This window comes from Callithrix jacchus, chromosome 5 (assembly GCF_049354715.1).
Source record: "Callithrix jacchus isolate 240 chromosome 5, calJac240_pri, whole genome shotgun sequence".
Taxonomy (NCBI): domain Eukaryota; kingdom Metazoa; phylum Chordata; class Mammalia; order Primates; family Cebidae; genus Callithrix; species Callithrix jacchus.
The window spans coordinates 147,339,828-147,358,663 of NC_133506.1; the positions used below are offsets into that span (position 1 = coordinate 147,339,828).

At 38.9% G+C, this 18,836-nt stretch overlaps 1 protein-coding gene across 5 annotated transcripts in view; it reads left to right on the forward strand.

Moving 5' to 3' along the window:
* PAN3 (poly(A) specific ribonuclease subunit PAN3) overlaps window positions 1–18,836 on the forward strand; it is a 163,317-nt gene that overhangs the window by 42,605 nt on the left and 101,876 nt on the right. For 3 of the 5 annotated variants that reach the window (XM_002748916.7, XM_008998068.5, XM_078375224.1), the window contains exon 5: window positions 16,100–16,261. The exons of the other annotated variants lie outside the window; for them this stretch is intronic. In XM_002748916.7, coding sequence (XP_002748962.1) covers window positions 16,100–16,261 — 162 coding nt within the window. The remainder of the gene's footprint in view (window positions 1–16,099; window positions 16,262–18,836) is intronic. 5 annotated transcript variants of the gene reach the window in all.

Genomic DNA, 18,836 nt, shown 5'->3' on the forward strand with positions numbered 1-18,836 from the left:
AGTTCCTTTATGGAGAAAGATAAAGTAAATTTGGAGAAATTAATAGGATTATAGTGTAGACATTTTGGAATATAAATCTTGTCTTAATCCTGTTGAGGTTAGGCTAGGCCCTTTTGGCATACTGAATCAGGTATTGGTGTCAGGGAAAATGAGAAAATGGAGAAGACATTGAAAAACAACTAAAATTTTAAAGGAGATTGCAATCTAAATTTTAATCTGTAAAACAATTGTTTTTAGGTTCTTTATGCATGTTCTCAAAGAAATAATGCTTTACTTGGTATTTAGATTTCCAGTAAGCCACATCAGTATATTTTACCCACTGAGTATGTTCAGTAATGTTTCTGGGAAATTGTGGCTAGAATTCCAAATTAATGCCCTCAGAGCTATTATGCTCTGAAATCACTAAACATCCATTCACCTCTGCTTGTCAAGATGGGCTGGGTAAGGTGGCTCATGCCTGTAATCCCAGCACTTTGGAAGGCTGAGGCTGGCGGATCACGAGGTCAAAAGATGGAGACCATCCTGGCCAACATGGTGAAACCCTGTCTCTACTAAAAATACACAAAATTAGCTGGGCTTGGTGGCGTGTGCTTGTTAGTCCCAGCTACTCAGGAGGCTGAGGCAGGAGAACTGCTTGAACTTGGGAAACAGGTTGCAGTGAGCCGAGATTGCGCCCCTGCACTCCAGCCTGGTGACAGAGTGAAACTCTGTCTCAAAAAAAAAAAAAAAAAAAAAAGATGGAGGAGGGAATGTGTGTCATCTCAGCCTAAGCCGTGTTCAGGTGAGCTTTTAGGTTTAGGCTTAGAGATAGATATGTTTTCCTGTGGAAACTGACACAGTTGTTGGAGTCCAAGTTTGGGGGGTGGGGGAGTCACCCATGTGTGGTTCCTGTTTATAGCTTACTCAGAGCCTCTTGATAAATTTTAATTTCTCAGAGAACAAACAGTAGGAATGATAATATCATGGCAGTATTGAATAGTGGTTAAGGCTTCAGGGCTTAGAGTTAGATGCAAGACAGTCAGGATTGAATTTGTATTGCTTCGCTGATTATTTTTGTGTCTTTAACTTAGTAAACCTTTTTGTTTCTTCATTTGCAAAATGATAATGTGGACCTACTACGTAAGGTTGTTTTGAGGACTAAATGGGATGTGTTGCCTGGCACAGAAGTAGTGACTGTTATTGGTAGTAAGTAATAACATGGTGTTGGTCAAATTTTGAACTTCGCTTAGAAATTGTTAACTGTTATTAAATAAGTATCCCTGGCTACTCACTCTGGATCAGGCTATATTAAAACTGTCCTCTGGAAACGTGGTTCTGTAGCTGCTCTGAGGATGTCTACATTTTCTTTGAGATGCTCAGGCCTCCTCCTCCGCCAGTATTAATTTTTTGCCTTCTTCCTCACAGAAACTTCTTCCTGTTAGCTTCTCAAATGTATCCTCCAGATTATGTGAAAATCCATTGGGGGTTTCTTGCAATGTAATTGCAGACAGATAGAACTTTTGATTTTATTTATATGGATGATGATTTTTTTGTATTTGTTCCAGATAATATGGTAAAATTAAATAATTATTTTATAAATTGTTTTATATTTAACATATTATTTAGCTCCCTGAGCAATTCTTTGGGAGACACTATTTTTTCTGTTTTGGGAAATGGCAGTTTGAGAGATGAAGTAATTTCCATAGACTAATATAAATTACATAGGGCAATATGAGAAGGGTAAATTGACTGAGTTTACCACAGGGTGAAAAATAGGCCACTGGTAATATGGAGAGGAGGAGATAAAAGATCGTTTAACTTTATGCCTGCTTTTTTCACTTAAGTAATTTTTTTCAGTGTAAATTTCTGTCAAAGTGATTTCTGGGGCAAGTATATACAATCGAATTTTTGATAATTTCAGAAAACTTTTCAGAAACGCTTCACAAATTTATATTCCAACAAATAAGGGCTGATTTTTCTACAGTCTTGGAAACACTGGGCTATATACAAATCTTTAATATTTTTGTAATTTTGTAGGCCAAAATCCTCGTTTACATTTGATGGTGCTGTAGACTTCTGTGTTTATTGGTCATTGGTGTTCTTTCATGTCCTTTGCTCATTTCTTATTGGGCAATTTAAAAAATTCATTGTAAGAGCTCTTTGTACATTAGAGATGTAAATCTCTTCTATCAGATATTACAGTCTTTTCCTCCATATTGTTTTTGGTCTTGAGTTTCATAAGTAACTTATGTTATCAGTTCTGAAATGTCATGCTTACTCTGTTTCTCTCATACTATGTTTAAAATAGCAAAATATTAAGCCCTTTTTTGTTAGAGTAACATGGAACTCTCTGATCTAATGAGTTAGTAATTTGAATATAAAGGACTATTATTGTTTTTATATAATTAATTTGAATACATTGTGATTTTTATTGTGAATGATCTCTGTTCATCAGTTTCCCTTAGTAAATGGCTGTGTGTTCTCTCTTTTTTCTGTTTTTTAACTGGTAGGCTTGAATGTTCTTTTTGTTGGTTATCTCCAGTCTGTGTATTCTTTTCTTAAAATATACAGGTAACACTAGATTGAAACTTGCTAAAAATATGGTAGTTCTTATAGAGAAAGACTTTGAGAGTTGCCTTTCTTTTCCTGTTAAGTGAAGAGTATTTGTGGTTGAGTTTCCTGGATGGGGTTGATATAAAGATGTACTTTGGAAAGAACAGATTAAATTTTGTTTTAACAAGTGTGAGGTTCAACCATGTACTTCCTGTACTTTATTTTAATTGGCACTTTGTGTACAGTGACCATTTGTTTTTGTTGAATCAAGAAAGCTTCCTCCAAATTCATGATTGTAGGAGAATTTTGTTCTATTAATTGACTTTTTTTTTTTTTTTTAAACAAGAGCTCTCATTAGTTTGTTTTGGAAGCCCTTTTTTTAAAGGTGAGTGTGGTGATATGGTGTTTGATGCTTTATCGTAGGTGATATGGTGTTTGATGCTTTATCGTATTTAAACATGTGAACTGAAATTTTCGTATGACTTTTATATACAGTTTATAATACTGTTGGCTATACTCATCATCTAGTTTTTATAGCTTTGAAGATTTTGAGTTCTTACTCAGTAATGGTGGTTTAGTAAAATGATGGTGCATTTACCACTTGGACCTACAAACTAGATCATTCTGAGGTTAGCTGGTTGGCTTCTTTACAATCTGGTCATTCTATTTGCAAAGTGTAATAGCTGGTATTTAGGTGCCTAGCATTATTGGTAGCTCATCCCTGTTTTCCTAGAAGGTAGATGTAGGGAATGAATTTGTAAAGGTGAACTTAAAATTCTCATCCACAAGCATGCTAGCCTAAGCTCCAAGTTAAATATAACCAAAACCATGTGGTTTTCCCCAATTCTATTTTATTCTCAAGATTTGTTGTCCTTTTATTTTGGAAATGGGGAAGGAGAACTTTTTAATTTTAGTTATTTGAATGAAGTCTTTAGCTGTTCTCATTTGATTGCGTCCATGCTAATTAAATATAAAAATATTTATTCAGCTCAACTTAGTGTCTCACGCCTGTGATCCCAACACTTTGGGAGGCCAAGGTGGGCAGATCAGGTCAGGAGATCGAGACCATCCTGGCTAACATGGTGAAACCCCATCTCTACTAAAAATACAAAAAATTAGCCGGGTGTGGTGGTGGGTGCCCTGTAGTCCCAGCTACTTGGGAGGCTGAGGAAGGAGAATTGCATGAATCTGGGAGGTGGAGATTGCAGTGAGCCGAGATCTTGTCACTGCACTCCAGCCTGGGAGACAAAGTGAGACTCTGTCTCAAAAAAAAAAAAAAAAAAAAAAGATTTATTCATTTGGGTATTTGTATTTGGTTATCTTAGGCTTAGCTAGAATGACATTAAAATTGTAATGTGTTAAGTATTATAGAGTGTGGAATCGATTTCTTTGAGTTGGAGACAAGATGTTATAGTTAAGAGTACAGGTGTTAGAACCCGACCTTATATTAATTTTGAGATAATAGGTTTCCTCTCAGACTTATTTTTATCATCTGTAAAGTTGGTATAAAATAGGCCCTATGTCACAGAATTATGTGAATTAAATACAGTAATGGATATAAAGTGTGTATAGTGCCTTGCACTTGTCAAATGGTAGTTATTATAGTTTTCTATTAGGATCTGCAATTTAAAAATTTGTTTATCTGAGGCAGGGTGTGGTGGCTTACACCTGTAATCCCAGCACTTTGGGAGGCTGAGGTGGGTGGATCACAAGGTCAAGAGATCGAGACCATCCTGGCCAACATGGTGAAAGCCCGTCTCTGCTTAAAAAATACAAAAATTAGCTGGACGTGGTGGCGCACGCCTGTACTCCCAGCTAATCAGGGGGCTGAGGCAGGAGAATTTATTGAACCCAGGAGGCGGAGGTTGTGGTGTGCCGAGATTGCGCCATTGCACTCCAGCCTGGCGACAGAGTGAGACTCTGTCTCAAAAAAAAAATTTGTTTATCTGTATCAAAGTATGTACAGAACCACTTTTCATTATCTACCATCTTTGTTTAAATTATAGTAAAACCCATTTCTGAAAAGGTGTACACATACAATTTAAATAAAATGGAAACCTTTTGCTCACAAACCAGTAGACATTCTGGCAGCTACATAGTGACAACTATGTAGGAGACTGAGGTGAGAGGTTTGAGTGCAGGGGTTTGAAGCTGCAAATACATTTTCATTACAATTGATAGATTGTCATGGAAGTAACTTTCTTGTTTAAAGAAATAAAATTGGCCTGGCATGGTGGCTCATGCCTGTAATGTCACCACTTTGAAAGGCAAGAGGATAAGGCAAGAGGAGTGCTGGAGACCAGCCTGGGCAAAGTGGTGAGACCCGTCTTTAAAAAGAAAAAAGAAAAGGCCTAGTAAGATGACCCATACCTCTAATTCTAGCACTTTGGGAGGCTGAAATGAGTGGATAACTCAAGTCTAGGAGTTCAAGACCAGTCTGGGCAACGTGGCAAAACACTATCTCTACAAAAAATACAAAAATAAGCTTGGCTTGGTGGTACACTCCTGTAGTCCCAGCCACTTGGGAGGCTGAGGTGGGAGAATCACTTAAGCCCGAGAGGTTGAGGCTACAGTGAGCGGTATTTCTACCACTTCACTCCAGCCTGGGCAACAGAGCAAGACCCTGTCTCAAAAAAATACAACAACTTATTTTCGCTAAAACATTTTAATAACTTTGACATACTATTTTATTTCTTCATATCTCTATGTATTGTGGTTCCAGTCTAAAGCACAAGGATATAAGAAGTTGCAGTTTGATGTTCCAGTTCTTTAGAAGTTGAATGTGCCCTTGCATAGCAAGATCTTTCAACTGATTTTATTTTTGGTTGCATAAAATTCCTTTGTAACACTGAGATTTTAAGAATGTAAGTGAAGACTGTTTTGGAGACTTTTAAAAATTACTATATAGATAATGCTTGTCCCCCTCAATGACCTAACTCATAGCAGAGGCTAAAAAATGTATATATATGTTTACACATGTAAATTATGTTCTGCTATGTTTGATATAATTTATTTTTCTCATTTTTGAATTATTTTTATTTTTTGCAGAGATGGTAGATGGTGTCTTGCCATGTTGCCCAGGCTGGTCTCAAATTCTGACTTCAAGTGATCTCCTGTTGCATCCACCCAGTTTAGCTGGGACTACAGGCACATGCCACCGTTCCCAGCTAATTTTTAAAATTTTTGTGGAGACTGGGTCTCACTGTGTTGCCCATGTGGGTCTTGAACTCCTGGCCTCAAGTGATCTTCCTACGTCAGCCTCCCAAAGTGCTTAGATTACAGGCCTGAGCCACCTTGCACCTGGCCCAATGAATGATTTAAATGACATTTTAAAATGATTTATGCTTTATTAATCAGAATATCTTTACAAATTTGAAAAATAGTAGTACACATACGTGAAATATATCTCCTTTCAAACACTGCATTAATAAATATATGAATTTATTATCTTTTCCAGCATCTACTCTACAAGGTTACAAGGTATCCCCTGACAACCCTAAGGGTCTTAGATACATAAATTAAGAAACCTCTAGCCTAGGATTTACTATACATTTGTTTCTTTTTTTTCTTTTTCTTTTTTGAGACGGAGTTTCGCTCTTGCTACCCAGGCTAGAGTGCAATGGCATGATCTTGGCTCACCGCAACCTCCGCCTCCTGGGTTCAGGCAATTCTCCTGCCTCAGCCTCCTGAGTAGCTGGGATTACAGGCACGTGCCACCACGCCCAGCTAATTTTTTGTATTTTTAGTAGAGACGGGGTTTCACCATGTTGATCGAGATGTTCTTGATCTCTTGACCTCATGATCCACCCGCGTCAGCCTCCCAAAGTGCTGGGATTACAGGCTTGAGCCACCACGCCTGGCTATACGTTTGTTTCAAAAGAAGCCTGCATTTCTTTTACAATCTCCTCTGACTCCTAATGGTTTTTTTTTCTGTTCATTAAATAGCCTGATACTTTAGCATATCTGTAATTATAAGAAATATCAAATTATACCATTAATGATTAATCACTCGAAGCCAGGAGTTTGAGACCAGTCTAGGTAATACAGCAAGACCTGGTCTCCACAAAAAATTTTTAAAAGTTAATGGAGCATGGTAGTGTGCACCTGTAGTGTCAGCTGTGTGGGAGACTGAAGTGGGAAGATCGTTTGAGGTCAGGGGTTTGAAGCTTCAATGAGCTATCCTCCGGCTACTGCATTCCAGCCTGGGCAACAAAAAACTGTGTAGAAGAAAAAAAAAAAAAAGAAAAACAACCACATTGTTGCAGAGTACAAATAGTGAAATGATTATTTATACAATGATTACATTTTTGATGTTCAAAGGGGGTTCTTGCAATTCACAGCATTGAAAACTTTTTGTCCTGAAGCAACAGTTCATTTTCTCTAGTTTATTATTAATGAGTAGACCATGATATGTAATAATATGAGACTGATAATGTGAGGCATTTTGGAAATGGTGCTGTTTTGCAATTACAAAAGAGTTGTGATCTGAAAATTGGTCTGTTACTTGGTAGCTTTAACTACATTTTCTATACAAGTGGTGTATTTATAGATTGTTCCTTTAGCTGGACTCTGAGCTTTTTGGGGAGAAGAGAATAGATCATCTTGATAACTTTATTTTTAAGAATGATAGAGAGGTTTTTACAGAAATGCTGAGTAAGTAAAGGAATGAAAAAGTATACATGTGTGCATCTAAGACTTCAGAATTAAAAGTCCTAAAATTACCTTCTGCTGTTCTTTCCTTTGACATAGTGAGTCTGGAGGCTTACATCCCTTATTAGGAATGAGAGTGGACTTCCCTCAGTCCTAAACCACTGGAATTGGCTTTTTTTTTTTTTTTTCCCCCGAGATGGAATCTCACTGTGTCACCCAGGCTGGAGTGCAATAGCTCGTTCTCGGCTCACTGCAACCTCCACCTCCTGGGTTCAAGTGATTCTCCCACCTCAGCCTCCCAAGCAGCTGGGATTATGGGCATCCACCATCACGCCTGGCCAATTTTGGTGTTTTGTGGAGATGAGGTTTCACCAATTGGCCAGGCTGGTGTTGAACTCCTGACCTCAGGTGATCCTCCTACCTCGGCCTCCCACAGTGCTGGGATTTCAGGCGTGAGCCCCCAAGCCCAGCTGGAACTGGCTTTTGTGAAATGAGGCAAAGGTTTTTGGAAAAGCTAGGGCTTTGGGGACTACAAGTAGTGGTCTTAAAAGCTCTCAGTGTTGAGGTCAAGCTCCAAAGGGACAAGGAGCCACAAAGACTTGATATGTTGAATTTTTAAACCCCTACTCGTTTTCATTTTTGGGAGTGATCCCAATTTCTGTTTGTACCACTCGTTATTTCTTCTCCAAATCTTTTCTCTGACATTATTGAGAACTTTACTTCTCAAAGTGCAATTACCGAACCAGGAGTGCACTCTTGGGAGCATCTATAGAAACACAGAATCTTAGGCCTTGCTCTAAGGCCTACTGAATCAGGATGTTTTATTTTAACAAGATCGCTAGAAGATTCTAATGTCCACTATTGTTTGAAAAGTGCCACTTTAGAATATATTTTCAAACCTTTCCTTGTCCTTGAGAACTTTTATTCAGGCCTTATGATGTTTTTGTTTGTTTGTTTTTATATTTTATTTTTGAGACAGAGTCTTGCCGTTATGGCCCAGGCTAGAGTGCAGTGGTACAATTTTGACTCACTGTAACCTTGGTCTCCCGGATTCAAGTGATTCTCCTGCTTTAGCCTCCAGAGTAGCTGGGATTACAGGCATGTATAGCCATGCCTGGCTAATTTTTGTATTTTTTAGTAGAAACAAGGTTTCACCATGTTGGCCAGGCTGGTCTTGAACTCCTGACCTCAGGTGATCTGCCCGCCTTGGCCTCTCAAAGTGCTGGAATTACAGGCATGAATCACTGCACTGGTCAGTTTGTTTTTTTGAGATAGTCTCACTCTGTTGCCAAGTTAGAGTGTAGTGGCACAGTCATAGCCCACTGCAGCTTTGAAATTCCTGGGCTAAAGTGATTCTCTCACTTCAGCCTCCTGAATAGCTGGAGTTACAGGCACACCACCACACCTGGCTTATTAAAAACAATTTTTTGGGGGGTGGGTAGAGATGGGGGTCTCACTGTGTTACCCAGGCTGGTCCTTGAACTCCTGGCTGCAAGCAGTTCTCCTGCCTTGCTCTTCCAAAGTGGTAGGATTACAGGTGTGAGCTGCTGTGCCTGGCCTCTGCTGGATGTTTTACTACAGGAAAAGGGGTGTATTAGTCCATTTCGACACTGTTATAAAGAAATATCCGAGACTGGGTAATTTATTAAGAAAAGAGATTTAATTGACTCACAGTTCCACATGGCTGAGAGGCCTCAGGAAACTTAAAATCATGGTGGAAGGGGAAGCAGCCTCTCCTTCACAGGGAGGCAGGAGAGAGAAGTGTATGTGAACTGTCAAACATTTATATACCCATCAGATCTTGTGAGAACTCACTCACTATTGAAAGAATAGCATAACAGAACCACCCCCATGATGCAGTCACTCCCTCGACACATGAGAAATATTGATATAATTTGAGATGAGATTTGGGTGGGACACAGCCAAACCATATCAAGGGGATTGGAAATTTTTGTGTACAATGTTAAATGACATGTAAGTGGAGCAGAAAAGCTGGTTATCAATAGGACATAGCATTTTAGAATGCTTTTATTTCATAATAACCAGCAAGATGTGACTGATCAGGCTATTAAGAATAGAGGATTAATAAGGGAATTTACCTTTTTTGGGGGACTATTGTGTTCTTAAGGTTAGTCTAGGTAAGGATTTCTAGAAGCTAAGAAGGGAAGAGGAGTTGTTGCTTTGATTTGCTCTGAAGTAAGGGGCTTGTATCTTAAAGAACTGAGAAAACTTTAGTAAATAAACATTTCTCATAAAATTTTGTTTGCCCCATTTATTTTCTCGTGTTTTGTTTAACCTCTTCCTTTCCCTTAGTACCTGCTTCCAGTTAATCACCAATATTTGTTTTTAACCTACCAGATGTTTCTACAAGTAAGCCTTCACTAGTTCTCTATTTCTGTTATTATTGCCTCAAGTTCGTATCCTTTTTCCACTAGCAATTCTTAGCCAGGGCAGTTGTATCTTTTCACCCTCAAAGGAGACATTTGGTAGTATCTGGAGACATTTTTGGTTGTTACAACTGGGTAGTTGGTGCTTACTGGTATTCAGTGTGAGGACAGAGATGCTGCTAAACATCCTACAATGCATAGGACAGCCCTCTCCCCGTTCCCCTCCACAAGAAAGAGTTATCCAAAGACAATAGTGCTGATGTTGAGAAACCCTGACTATTGCCAGAGTCCTCTAACTTGTCGACTGCTACTTTTACTCCCTCTTCCCCAATTCATCCTCCACACTGCTACAGACCTTCCTTTCTAAAATGCAAATCTGATTTTGTCATTTCTTCTTTGCCCATGGAATGATGCTGAAATTCCTTAGCATAGGATCTAAAACAATAATTTTTATTTACTTATTTTAATTTTAATTTTATTTTGAGACAGGGAATCATATATCACTGCAGCCTTGACCTCCTGGGCTCAAGCGATGTTCCCACCTCAGCCTCCAACATAGCTGGGACTATAGGCATGGGTCACCATCCCTGGCTACTTTTTTCATTTTTTGTAGAGATGGGGATCAACTGAGTTTGTTGCCCAGCCTGATCTTGAACTTGGCTCGAACGGTCCTCCTGCCTCAGCCTCCCAAAGTGCCAGGATTACAGGCATGAGCCACTGTGCTTGACACTAAAGCAATACTTTTAAAAATTGTATTTAAGCTTCATCTTTTGTTCTCAAACCTGACCTCTACTAATGGTGAACTGAATACTTGTGGTTTCCCTTAAACATCACCATGCCTCCATACATACTTTTCCCCAGACTATACTTCGAACTTCCATCACTCATTTTTCCTATCTAGGCACATTTATTCTTCCTTCATAACTTGACTCAGACATTTACTTTCTCTGTGACGCCACCTTTGTTTTTGCTCTATTCATACATGATTACCTACACATTATTATATCACAGTGGGTTATGATTATTTATATTTTTGTTACCTCCTAGCCTATATTCTGTCTTCCAGCAAAAGGTGTGTGTTGTATTCATCATTGTATTCCAAATACTTAGAACAGTTCCTCATACTAAGTAGGTTCTCAGATGTTTGGTTTAAAGTACGTTTTTTCGGCCAGGCGCGGTGGCTCATGCATATAATCCCAGCACTTTGGGAGGCTGAGGCGGGTGGATCATGAGGTCAAGAGATAGAGACCATCCTGGTCAACAAGGTGAAACACTGTCTCTACTAAAAATACAAAAAAAATTAGCTGTGCATGGTGGCGTGCGCCTGTAGTCCCAGCTACTCGGGAGGCTGAGGCAGGAGAATTGCTTGAACCCAGGAGGCAGAGGTTGCGGTGAGCCAAGATCACGCCATTGCACTCCAGTCTGGGTAACGAGAGCGAAACTCCGTTTCAAAAAAAAAAAAAAGTACTTTTTTTCTTCAAAGAGTAGTCATTTTGAAATTAGCATATAGATGAAGTATTGTTACAATTTACAGTCTATGCAATGAAACTTTTCTATATAATCTTTTTGTCTCACCATCATGTTTTCCATTCCTACCATCTCTTTTCAGGTGTTATTTTGTATTCTGTTGCTTATAATGGTACATTAAATAGTATTGATACCTTAGGGCAGGGGTATCCTATCTTTTGGCTTCCCTGGGCCACATTGGAAGAAGAATTGTCTTGGGTCACACATAATATACACTAACACTAATGATAGCTGATGAGCTTTAAAAACTTGCAGTGTCTCATAGTGTTTTAAGAAAGTTTACAAATTCGTGTTGGTCCGCATTTAGGGTCATCTTGGGCCTCGGGTTGGACAAGCTTGCTTTAGGATCTTTTCATTTAGTATCACAGAAGAGATTTACTTTTGGATTAGAGTTTAATCTCTGGCTGTTTATTGAAAAAATTTAGGGTTTATAATGGCACATTTTTGGAGATCTCTTCTACCTAAGAGGAGAGGTATTTGGCTATTTAAGGGTTTTTGGGCATGGAATGGAGGGAGAAGAGTGATGAATTCCCTTTTAGAAATGAAGAAACATCATTATTTAATGAGTGCAGTTAAGGAGTGAGGATGATACATTGGATATATTTAAAACATTTTTTGGGGCCGGGCACGGTGGCTCACGCCTGTAATCCCAGCACTTTGGGAGGCCGAGGTGGGCGGATTACGAAGTCAAGAGATTAAGACCTTGGTGAAACCCCATCTCTAATAAAAAATACAAAAATTAGCTGGACATGGTGATGCGCGCCTGTGGTCCCAGCTACTCAGGAGGCTCAGGCAGGAGAATTGCTTGAAACCGGGAGACGGAGGTTGCAGTGAGCCAAGATTGCGCCACTGCACTCCAGCCTGGCACCTGGCAACAGAGCAGAACTGTCTCAAAAAAAAAAAAAAAAAAAAATTAAAACCTTTTTTGGGGCCAGGCAGGTGGATCACTTGAGCCCAGGAGTTTGAGACTAGCTTGTGCAACATAGAGAGACCCCCGTCTCTACAGAAAGTACAGAAATTAGCTGGGCATAGTGGTACACACCTGTAGTCCCAGGTCCTCAAGAGGCTGAGGTGGGAGGATCCTTTGAGCCCGGGAGGCAGAGGTTGCAGTGAGCTGAGATTGCACCACTGCACTCCAGCCTGGCACATGGAGTGAGACCCTCCTGACTAATAAACCAAAAAACCCAAGAAACAAAAACAAACCAAATAAACATTTTTTTTCAATGTTTACTGTACTCCATAGAAAGTAAATTGCATTGACTGTAATAACTGTGTCAAAAGTACATCTGAGACCCGGTATGGTGGCTCACACCTGTAATCCCAGCACTTTGGGAGGCCAAGGTAGGTGGATCACCTGAGGTCAGGAGTTTGAGACCAGCCTGGCCAACATGGTGAAACCCCGTTTCTAGTAAAAATACAAAATGTAGCTAAGCATGGTGGCGCATGCCTGTAATTCCAGCTACTCGGGAGACTGAGGCAAGAGAATCACCTGAATTCAGGAGGTGGATGTTGCAGTGAAATATCACACCACTGCGCTCCAGCTTGGGTGATGGAGTCTCAAAAAAAAAAAAAAAGACTCTGTGTCAAAAAAAAAAAAGTACATCTGAATTTGTGAAGGATCTGAATTACAGAAGACCTTTTAAAATCATAATTTTCATGCATTCAGTTATATGACCTGGCATTTGGGTATCCGGGTATAAATTATTTGGCAACTCGAGATTTTAATTAAGTAAACATTTTAATTAAGTAAATATGTTGAACTTTCCTGGTAGAGTAAGATTAATATTTAGCCCAGAAATTTTCATATATATATAATTTTTTTTTTTGTAGAGACAGGGTCTCTGTCACCCAGGCTGGAGTGCAGTGGGCTCGCTGCAATCTCTGCCTCCTGGGTTCAAGCAGTTCTCCTGCCTCAGCCTCCCAAGTAGTTGGGACTACAGTCGCATGCCGCCACACCCGGCTAATTTCTTTTGTATTATAGTAGAGATGGGGTTTCACCATGTTGCCCAGGTCAGTCTTGGACTCCTGAGCTCAGGCAGTCCGCCCACTTCGGGGTCCCAAAGTGCTAGGATTACAGATGTGAGCCACTGTTGCCTGGCCAAATATAAATTTTAAATTAATGAATATCTAATTAAGTTTATGTTATTCTTATTGTATGTCAAAGCCTTTTAGTTTTCTATTTGAACACAAAAATACGCAATTTATTTCTTACACTCTTTCTAAGGAATTAAGTTGTTAGAAATAACTTGTTTTAAAATTCTTTCACGTATAATGTGGTTCCATGGCATGAATCACTAAGGGTACATACTTATTCACAAAAGTTCCCTCCGTGGCTTTTCTAAAGTATCATAGGAAATAAAAAGAAAAAAAAATTCCCTCTGATATAGACATAGAGAGTAGTTAGATTGGTTCAAGATTTCATAAAGGTGTAAGTATGTTAGTCTCATAAAACTCTGTCCACTGGGCTGGATGTGATGGCTTACACTTATAATCCCAGCACTTTGGGAGGTGGTGGATGGCATGAGTCCAGGAGTTCAAGACCAGCCTGGGTGACATAATTAGACCCCATCTCTGCTAAAATTACAAGAATTAGCCTGTTATGGTGGTACATGCCTGTAGTCCCAGCTACTTGGGAGCCTGAGGTGGGAAGGTCACTTGACCCTGGGAACTGGAGGTTGCCACTGAGTTGTGATTACGCCATTGCACTCCAGCCTGGGCAACAGAATGAGGCACTGTCTCAAAAAGAAAAAAGACCTTTCTTTAATGCAAGTTTAGTTATTTTTTTCCTTTTTTTTTTTTTTTTTTTTTTTTTGACAGAGTCTTGCTCTGTCCCCAGGCTGGAGTGCAGTGGTGCAATCTTGGCTCTCTGCAACCTCTGCCTCCCGGGTTCAAGCAAGTCTCCCACCTCGGCCTCCTGAGTAGCTGGGATTACAGGCACCATTCTTCATGCCTGGCTAATTTTTATATTTTTAGTAGAGATGGGATTTCACCTGTTGGCCAGGCTGGTCTTGAACTCTCGCCCCCTTGGCCTCCCAAAGTGCTGGGATTACAGGTGTGAGCCCCACCCCTACTCCCCCCGCTTTTGTTTTTTTGAGACAGTCTCACTCTGTTGCCCAGCCTGGAATGCATTGACGCCATCTCAGCTCACTGCAACGTCTCCCTCCCAGGTGCAAGCGATTCTCCTGCCTCAGCCTCCTGAGTAGCTGGGACTATAGGTACCACACCTAGCTAGTTTTTTGTAGAGATGGGGTTTCATCATGTTGGCCAGGCTGGTCTCAAACTCCTGACCTCATGATCTGCCCACCTCAACCTTCCAAAGTGCTGGGATTACAGGTGTGAGCCACAGTGCCCAGTTTTTTTTTGAGACAGAGTCTTGCTCTGTGGCTCAGGCTGGAATACAGTGGCATGATCTTGGCTCACTGCAACCTTTGCTTTCCAGGTTCAAGTGATTTTCCTGCTTCAGCCTCCCTAGTATCTGGGATTACACACATGCACCACCACAACTAGCTAATTTTTGTACTCATAAAGATGGGGTTTCACCATGTTGGCCAGGCTGGTCTCAAACTCCTGACCTCAAGTGATCTAACCGCCTCAGTCTCCCAAAGTGCTGGCATTACAGGCATGAGGCATCACACCTGGCCTTGTCCTTCTTAAATCAAAGACAGTATATCGGATGCACACTTGTGTAGTAGAGAATCTAATTTGCATGGAATAATTTACACAGGCATTATTTGCAAGGCTTTTGAAATTTAGAAATCAGGTCTTTTCCAGGTTGGTTCTCTTTATACTAGAAAAAGTTATTAATATGTTTTACTGGCTGTGGCTTTTTTTTTTTTTTTCCAATAGAGATAGGGTCTTCCTATGTTGCCCAGGCTGTTCTGGAACTCCTGGGCTGAAGTGATCCTCCTGCCTTGACCTCCAAAGTGCTGGGACTGTAGGCATGAGCCTGGCCAGCATCTTATTTTGAAGAAACTTAATTTTAACTCTTTGTTTCAGCAGTCTTATACCTCATGACAGAACAATGAGTAAACACATGTTTTCTTATTTCAGTGTTTATATTAGATACCTTCCCAAGTGTGAATTAGTGCTTCCTGAAGGGAAAAAATACATACAGTTTTCCTTAAGATGCAGTGTAGTACAAATTTAATTACAGTGTAGCTGTAATTAAAAGAAGCAAGATGGTGGAAACAATCACTTATTTTCACGGATAAAAGTTCTGCTAACCACTATTCAGATGGTTTATTCATTTTCTTCTGTTAGGCAAAGAATTTATGATTTGATTGAATGATTTATTCGGTATCAATCTGTTGATATTATTGAGATTTAAAAGATCAGTTAAATTTCTGTTACTGTTTTGTTTTTGTTGTTTTTTATTCTGAGTTTTGTTTTTTCTCTCATTAATAACTTAGGTTGAATGCCTGTTTAAGATAGAGTGACTTGAAATCAGGCCTAATGTGCATAGAATTAAAACTTTAAAAAAAATCCAATTTCTTAGGCATCAACTGCTTTTTTTCTTAAAGTGAGTTAGTTGTCAGTAAGAAATAAAGTAACAAGATGGGGAGCTGAAAAAGATGTAGTTTGGAGAACTTAAAATAAAAAATCTCTATTTTGTGCCCTTGAAAGCATTTCTTCATATTGAAGTGAGAATAGGTAAGTGACAGTAAAAAAAATTTTGCAAAGCATTTTTCTTTGCTCACAAGTTAAATTTCTATTCATTAAGTAAAGTCTTATAAAATCAGATTAAAATGTATTTTTCTAAAAACATCTGTTGCTTTATATAATATTCTTCAGCCCATTAGGATGGTGGGTTATTTTGGAGGTGTGGGTTTGGTGCAGGGGTGGGAGATGGTGGGTTGTGGTAAGGATATTAGAAGAGATGTTTTAGAAACTTGACCTGTTTCCTATCCCAACATTTCCAGTATCTTCTATATGTTAGTTATGTTAGTTTAGTTTAGTGTGGGGGATGTTAGGAGTGGCTTGGTTTCTTTCCTTCTTTTTCCTAGCCAAGGAAGTATCGCCTGGGGATGCTGGAGGAGAGGCTAGTTCCGATGGGATCAAAGGCACGAAAAGCAAAGAACCCTATTGGCTGCCTTGCTGACAGGTGTAAATCAGGAGTACCCATCAATATGGTTTGGTGGAACAGAGTCACAGAAAACAATTTACAGGTAAAAATAATTTTTATTAGACATTTCTTGAAAGTGAATATCTTGGCTGCTTTCTGTATCTGTTTGGGGTGATGGGTGTGAAAGGATTGGATGACTTAGCTGATATACTTAGGTGATTTAAAAAATTTCTAATTAGAATAAGGTTAGTGACCCCTTAACCAACTAAATAATTTTTTTCTTGGTGGCTTTTTGAGCTTTTCCTCTCTGTAGAATATTTTATCTTTTTTTGTTTGTTTTTTGTTTTTTTGAGACAGAGTCTTGCTCTGTCCTTCAGGCTGGAGTGCCGTGGCGCTATCTTGGCTCACTGCAACCTCCTCCTCCCAGGTTCAAGATATCATGCCTCAGCCTCCCAAGTAGCTGGACTGCAGGCGCACACCACCGCTAATTTTTTGTATTTTTGGTAGAGATGGGGTTTTACCATGTTGTCCAGGCTGGTCTCGAACTGAGCTCGGGTCATCTGCCCACCCTAGCCTTCCAAAATGCTGGGATTACAGGTTTGAGCCATCACTCCTGGCCGAATATTTTACTATTTTTAGTTAAATTTAGTTTTTTCCCTTTTCAATTTTATTAATACTTTAGTTCAATTATTTTTAATACCCATGATTTATTCAGGGTAGAACTGTATTCAAGAGTGTCATATAAGGTTGGGTGTGGTGGCTCACGTCTGTAATCCCAACACTTTGGGAGCCTGAGGCAGGCGGATCATCTGAGGTGAGGAGTTTAAGACCGGCCTTGCCAACATGGTGAATCCCCATCTCCACAGAAAATTAAAAAAAAAAAAAAATTAGCCAGGCGTGTTGGTGGGCGCCTATAATCCTAGCCTCTCGGGAGGCTGAGGCAGGAGAATGGCTTGAACCCAGGAAGCCAAGGTTGCAGCAAGCAAAGACTGCACCAGTGTACTCCCGCCTGGGCAACAGAGTGAGACTCTGTCTCAAAAAAAAAAAAAAAGTCATATAAAATGTATTACACAAAGTCACATTTATTTGGAATCTGAAGAAGAAGCAGTTTCATATGTTGTCTTTTTAACATTTTGACTACAAAACAAAAATTATGTGTAAACAAACTTGCCAAGAGTTGCTCTAAAACTAACTTTAATAGATGTTGTCATAGAGTCATTACAAATACGTTTCTGTCTTTGACTCTGCCTTTACTGTCAATACTGAATAATGCAAATGAAAATTTATAACTCAAGTAGCTTCTAAAAAGGATTTTGAAGTACCAACAAAAAATTTATATGCCATTTTAATTTGGATTTTAATCATTTCCAATTTTGAAAAATTGGTAATTGTTCTATAATGTAGTTTTATTAACCAGATTTCAATTTAGCCAGAGGTAGAATGTCTTTCCTCCCAAACTTGCATTTAAAAATATTCTGAAGCAAAGCCTATAATTCCACATGTACATACCATACACAGAAAAGATGTAACAAAGGTAACAACTTGGTTTTATTTGTTTCCAACCTTATATTATGAATAGGCTCCACAGTATTTTGTTCTGTTTAATATTGATACATTAGTAGTATCTGTGTTGCCTTGGGCATAGGAATAAATAAATTATTCCAAAGCAAATATTGTAAAATGTATGATTTGCTCCAGCTGATATTTTGATAATATTTTCTAAAGAAAAGATGGTGGTTTCATCTAACCATATGCTTAAGTTTTTATTGGAAAGTTTTGGCTATCTCCATTATGAATAATGATATAATTGTTTTAACTGAATTTGCTCGTCTTTGATATCAGTAGTAGAGAGATTTTTTGATATGGGTTGTTACAATTATTTTTCAGTTTATAAACGAGGTCTGAAAAATAATTGGACCCCAACTAAATAAGAGCAGATAGAAGTGAAACTGGAATTAACTTGTAGGTTGTGGTGGCGAAATTTTTAATAATGCAGAGGTGTAGCCACTCGACCTCTTCACAGCTGCCCCCATTATCCTGGTGGCAGTTCTGAGGTACCTTGAAAAATCATTAGGTTGGTTATAGTTATGTTTAATTTATAATTAAAATAGTAATAGATTTGCATTAATGTGTGAAATATTGAATTGGTGTTTTCTGAATCTAATATTTCAAATACAATTATTTTATACTTCAAGTAATTCTTTTCCTTTAAGGACATAAGGAATGCTATGCCCCAAATTTAGAGCTTTATAATCTCTAAAATGCTTCACTTTACCAGGCACATATTGAAATACTGAAAAATGCCCATTTTGTCTCCGTTACTGTCTGTATGGATTCCTAAACTAGGGATCTGGAATAGTTTATACATAGCAAAGAGTATGTTAATGCTTTTGTATTGGAATTTTTCTCTTTTTCTTGTAAGAGAAAAATATCAATTCCATACCATTTTTTTCCTTTTGTGTGATTAGAACATATTTTAATACCTGTTTGTGTTTTTGACATATACAAGTTTAAAAAATTGTATCGGGAGCATATTCATCTTTTCACTTTCCATTTGTTTCCTTCTTAGGTCCTCTTGATCCTAGGGTCAGAAAAATGTTTTAAAATACTTTATGTTAATAATTATAGCTGTATTTCTTAAATGGTTGTCTTGTGCCAGGCACTGTGCTAAGCTCTTT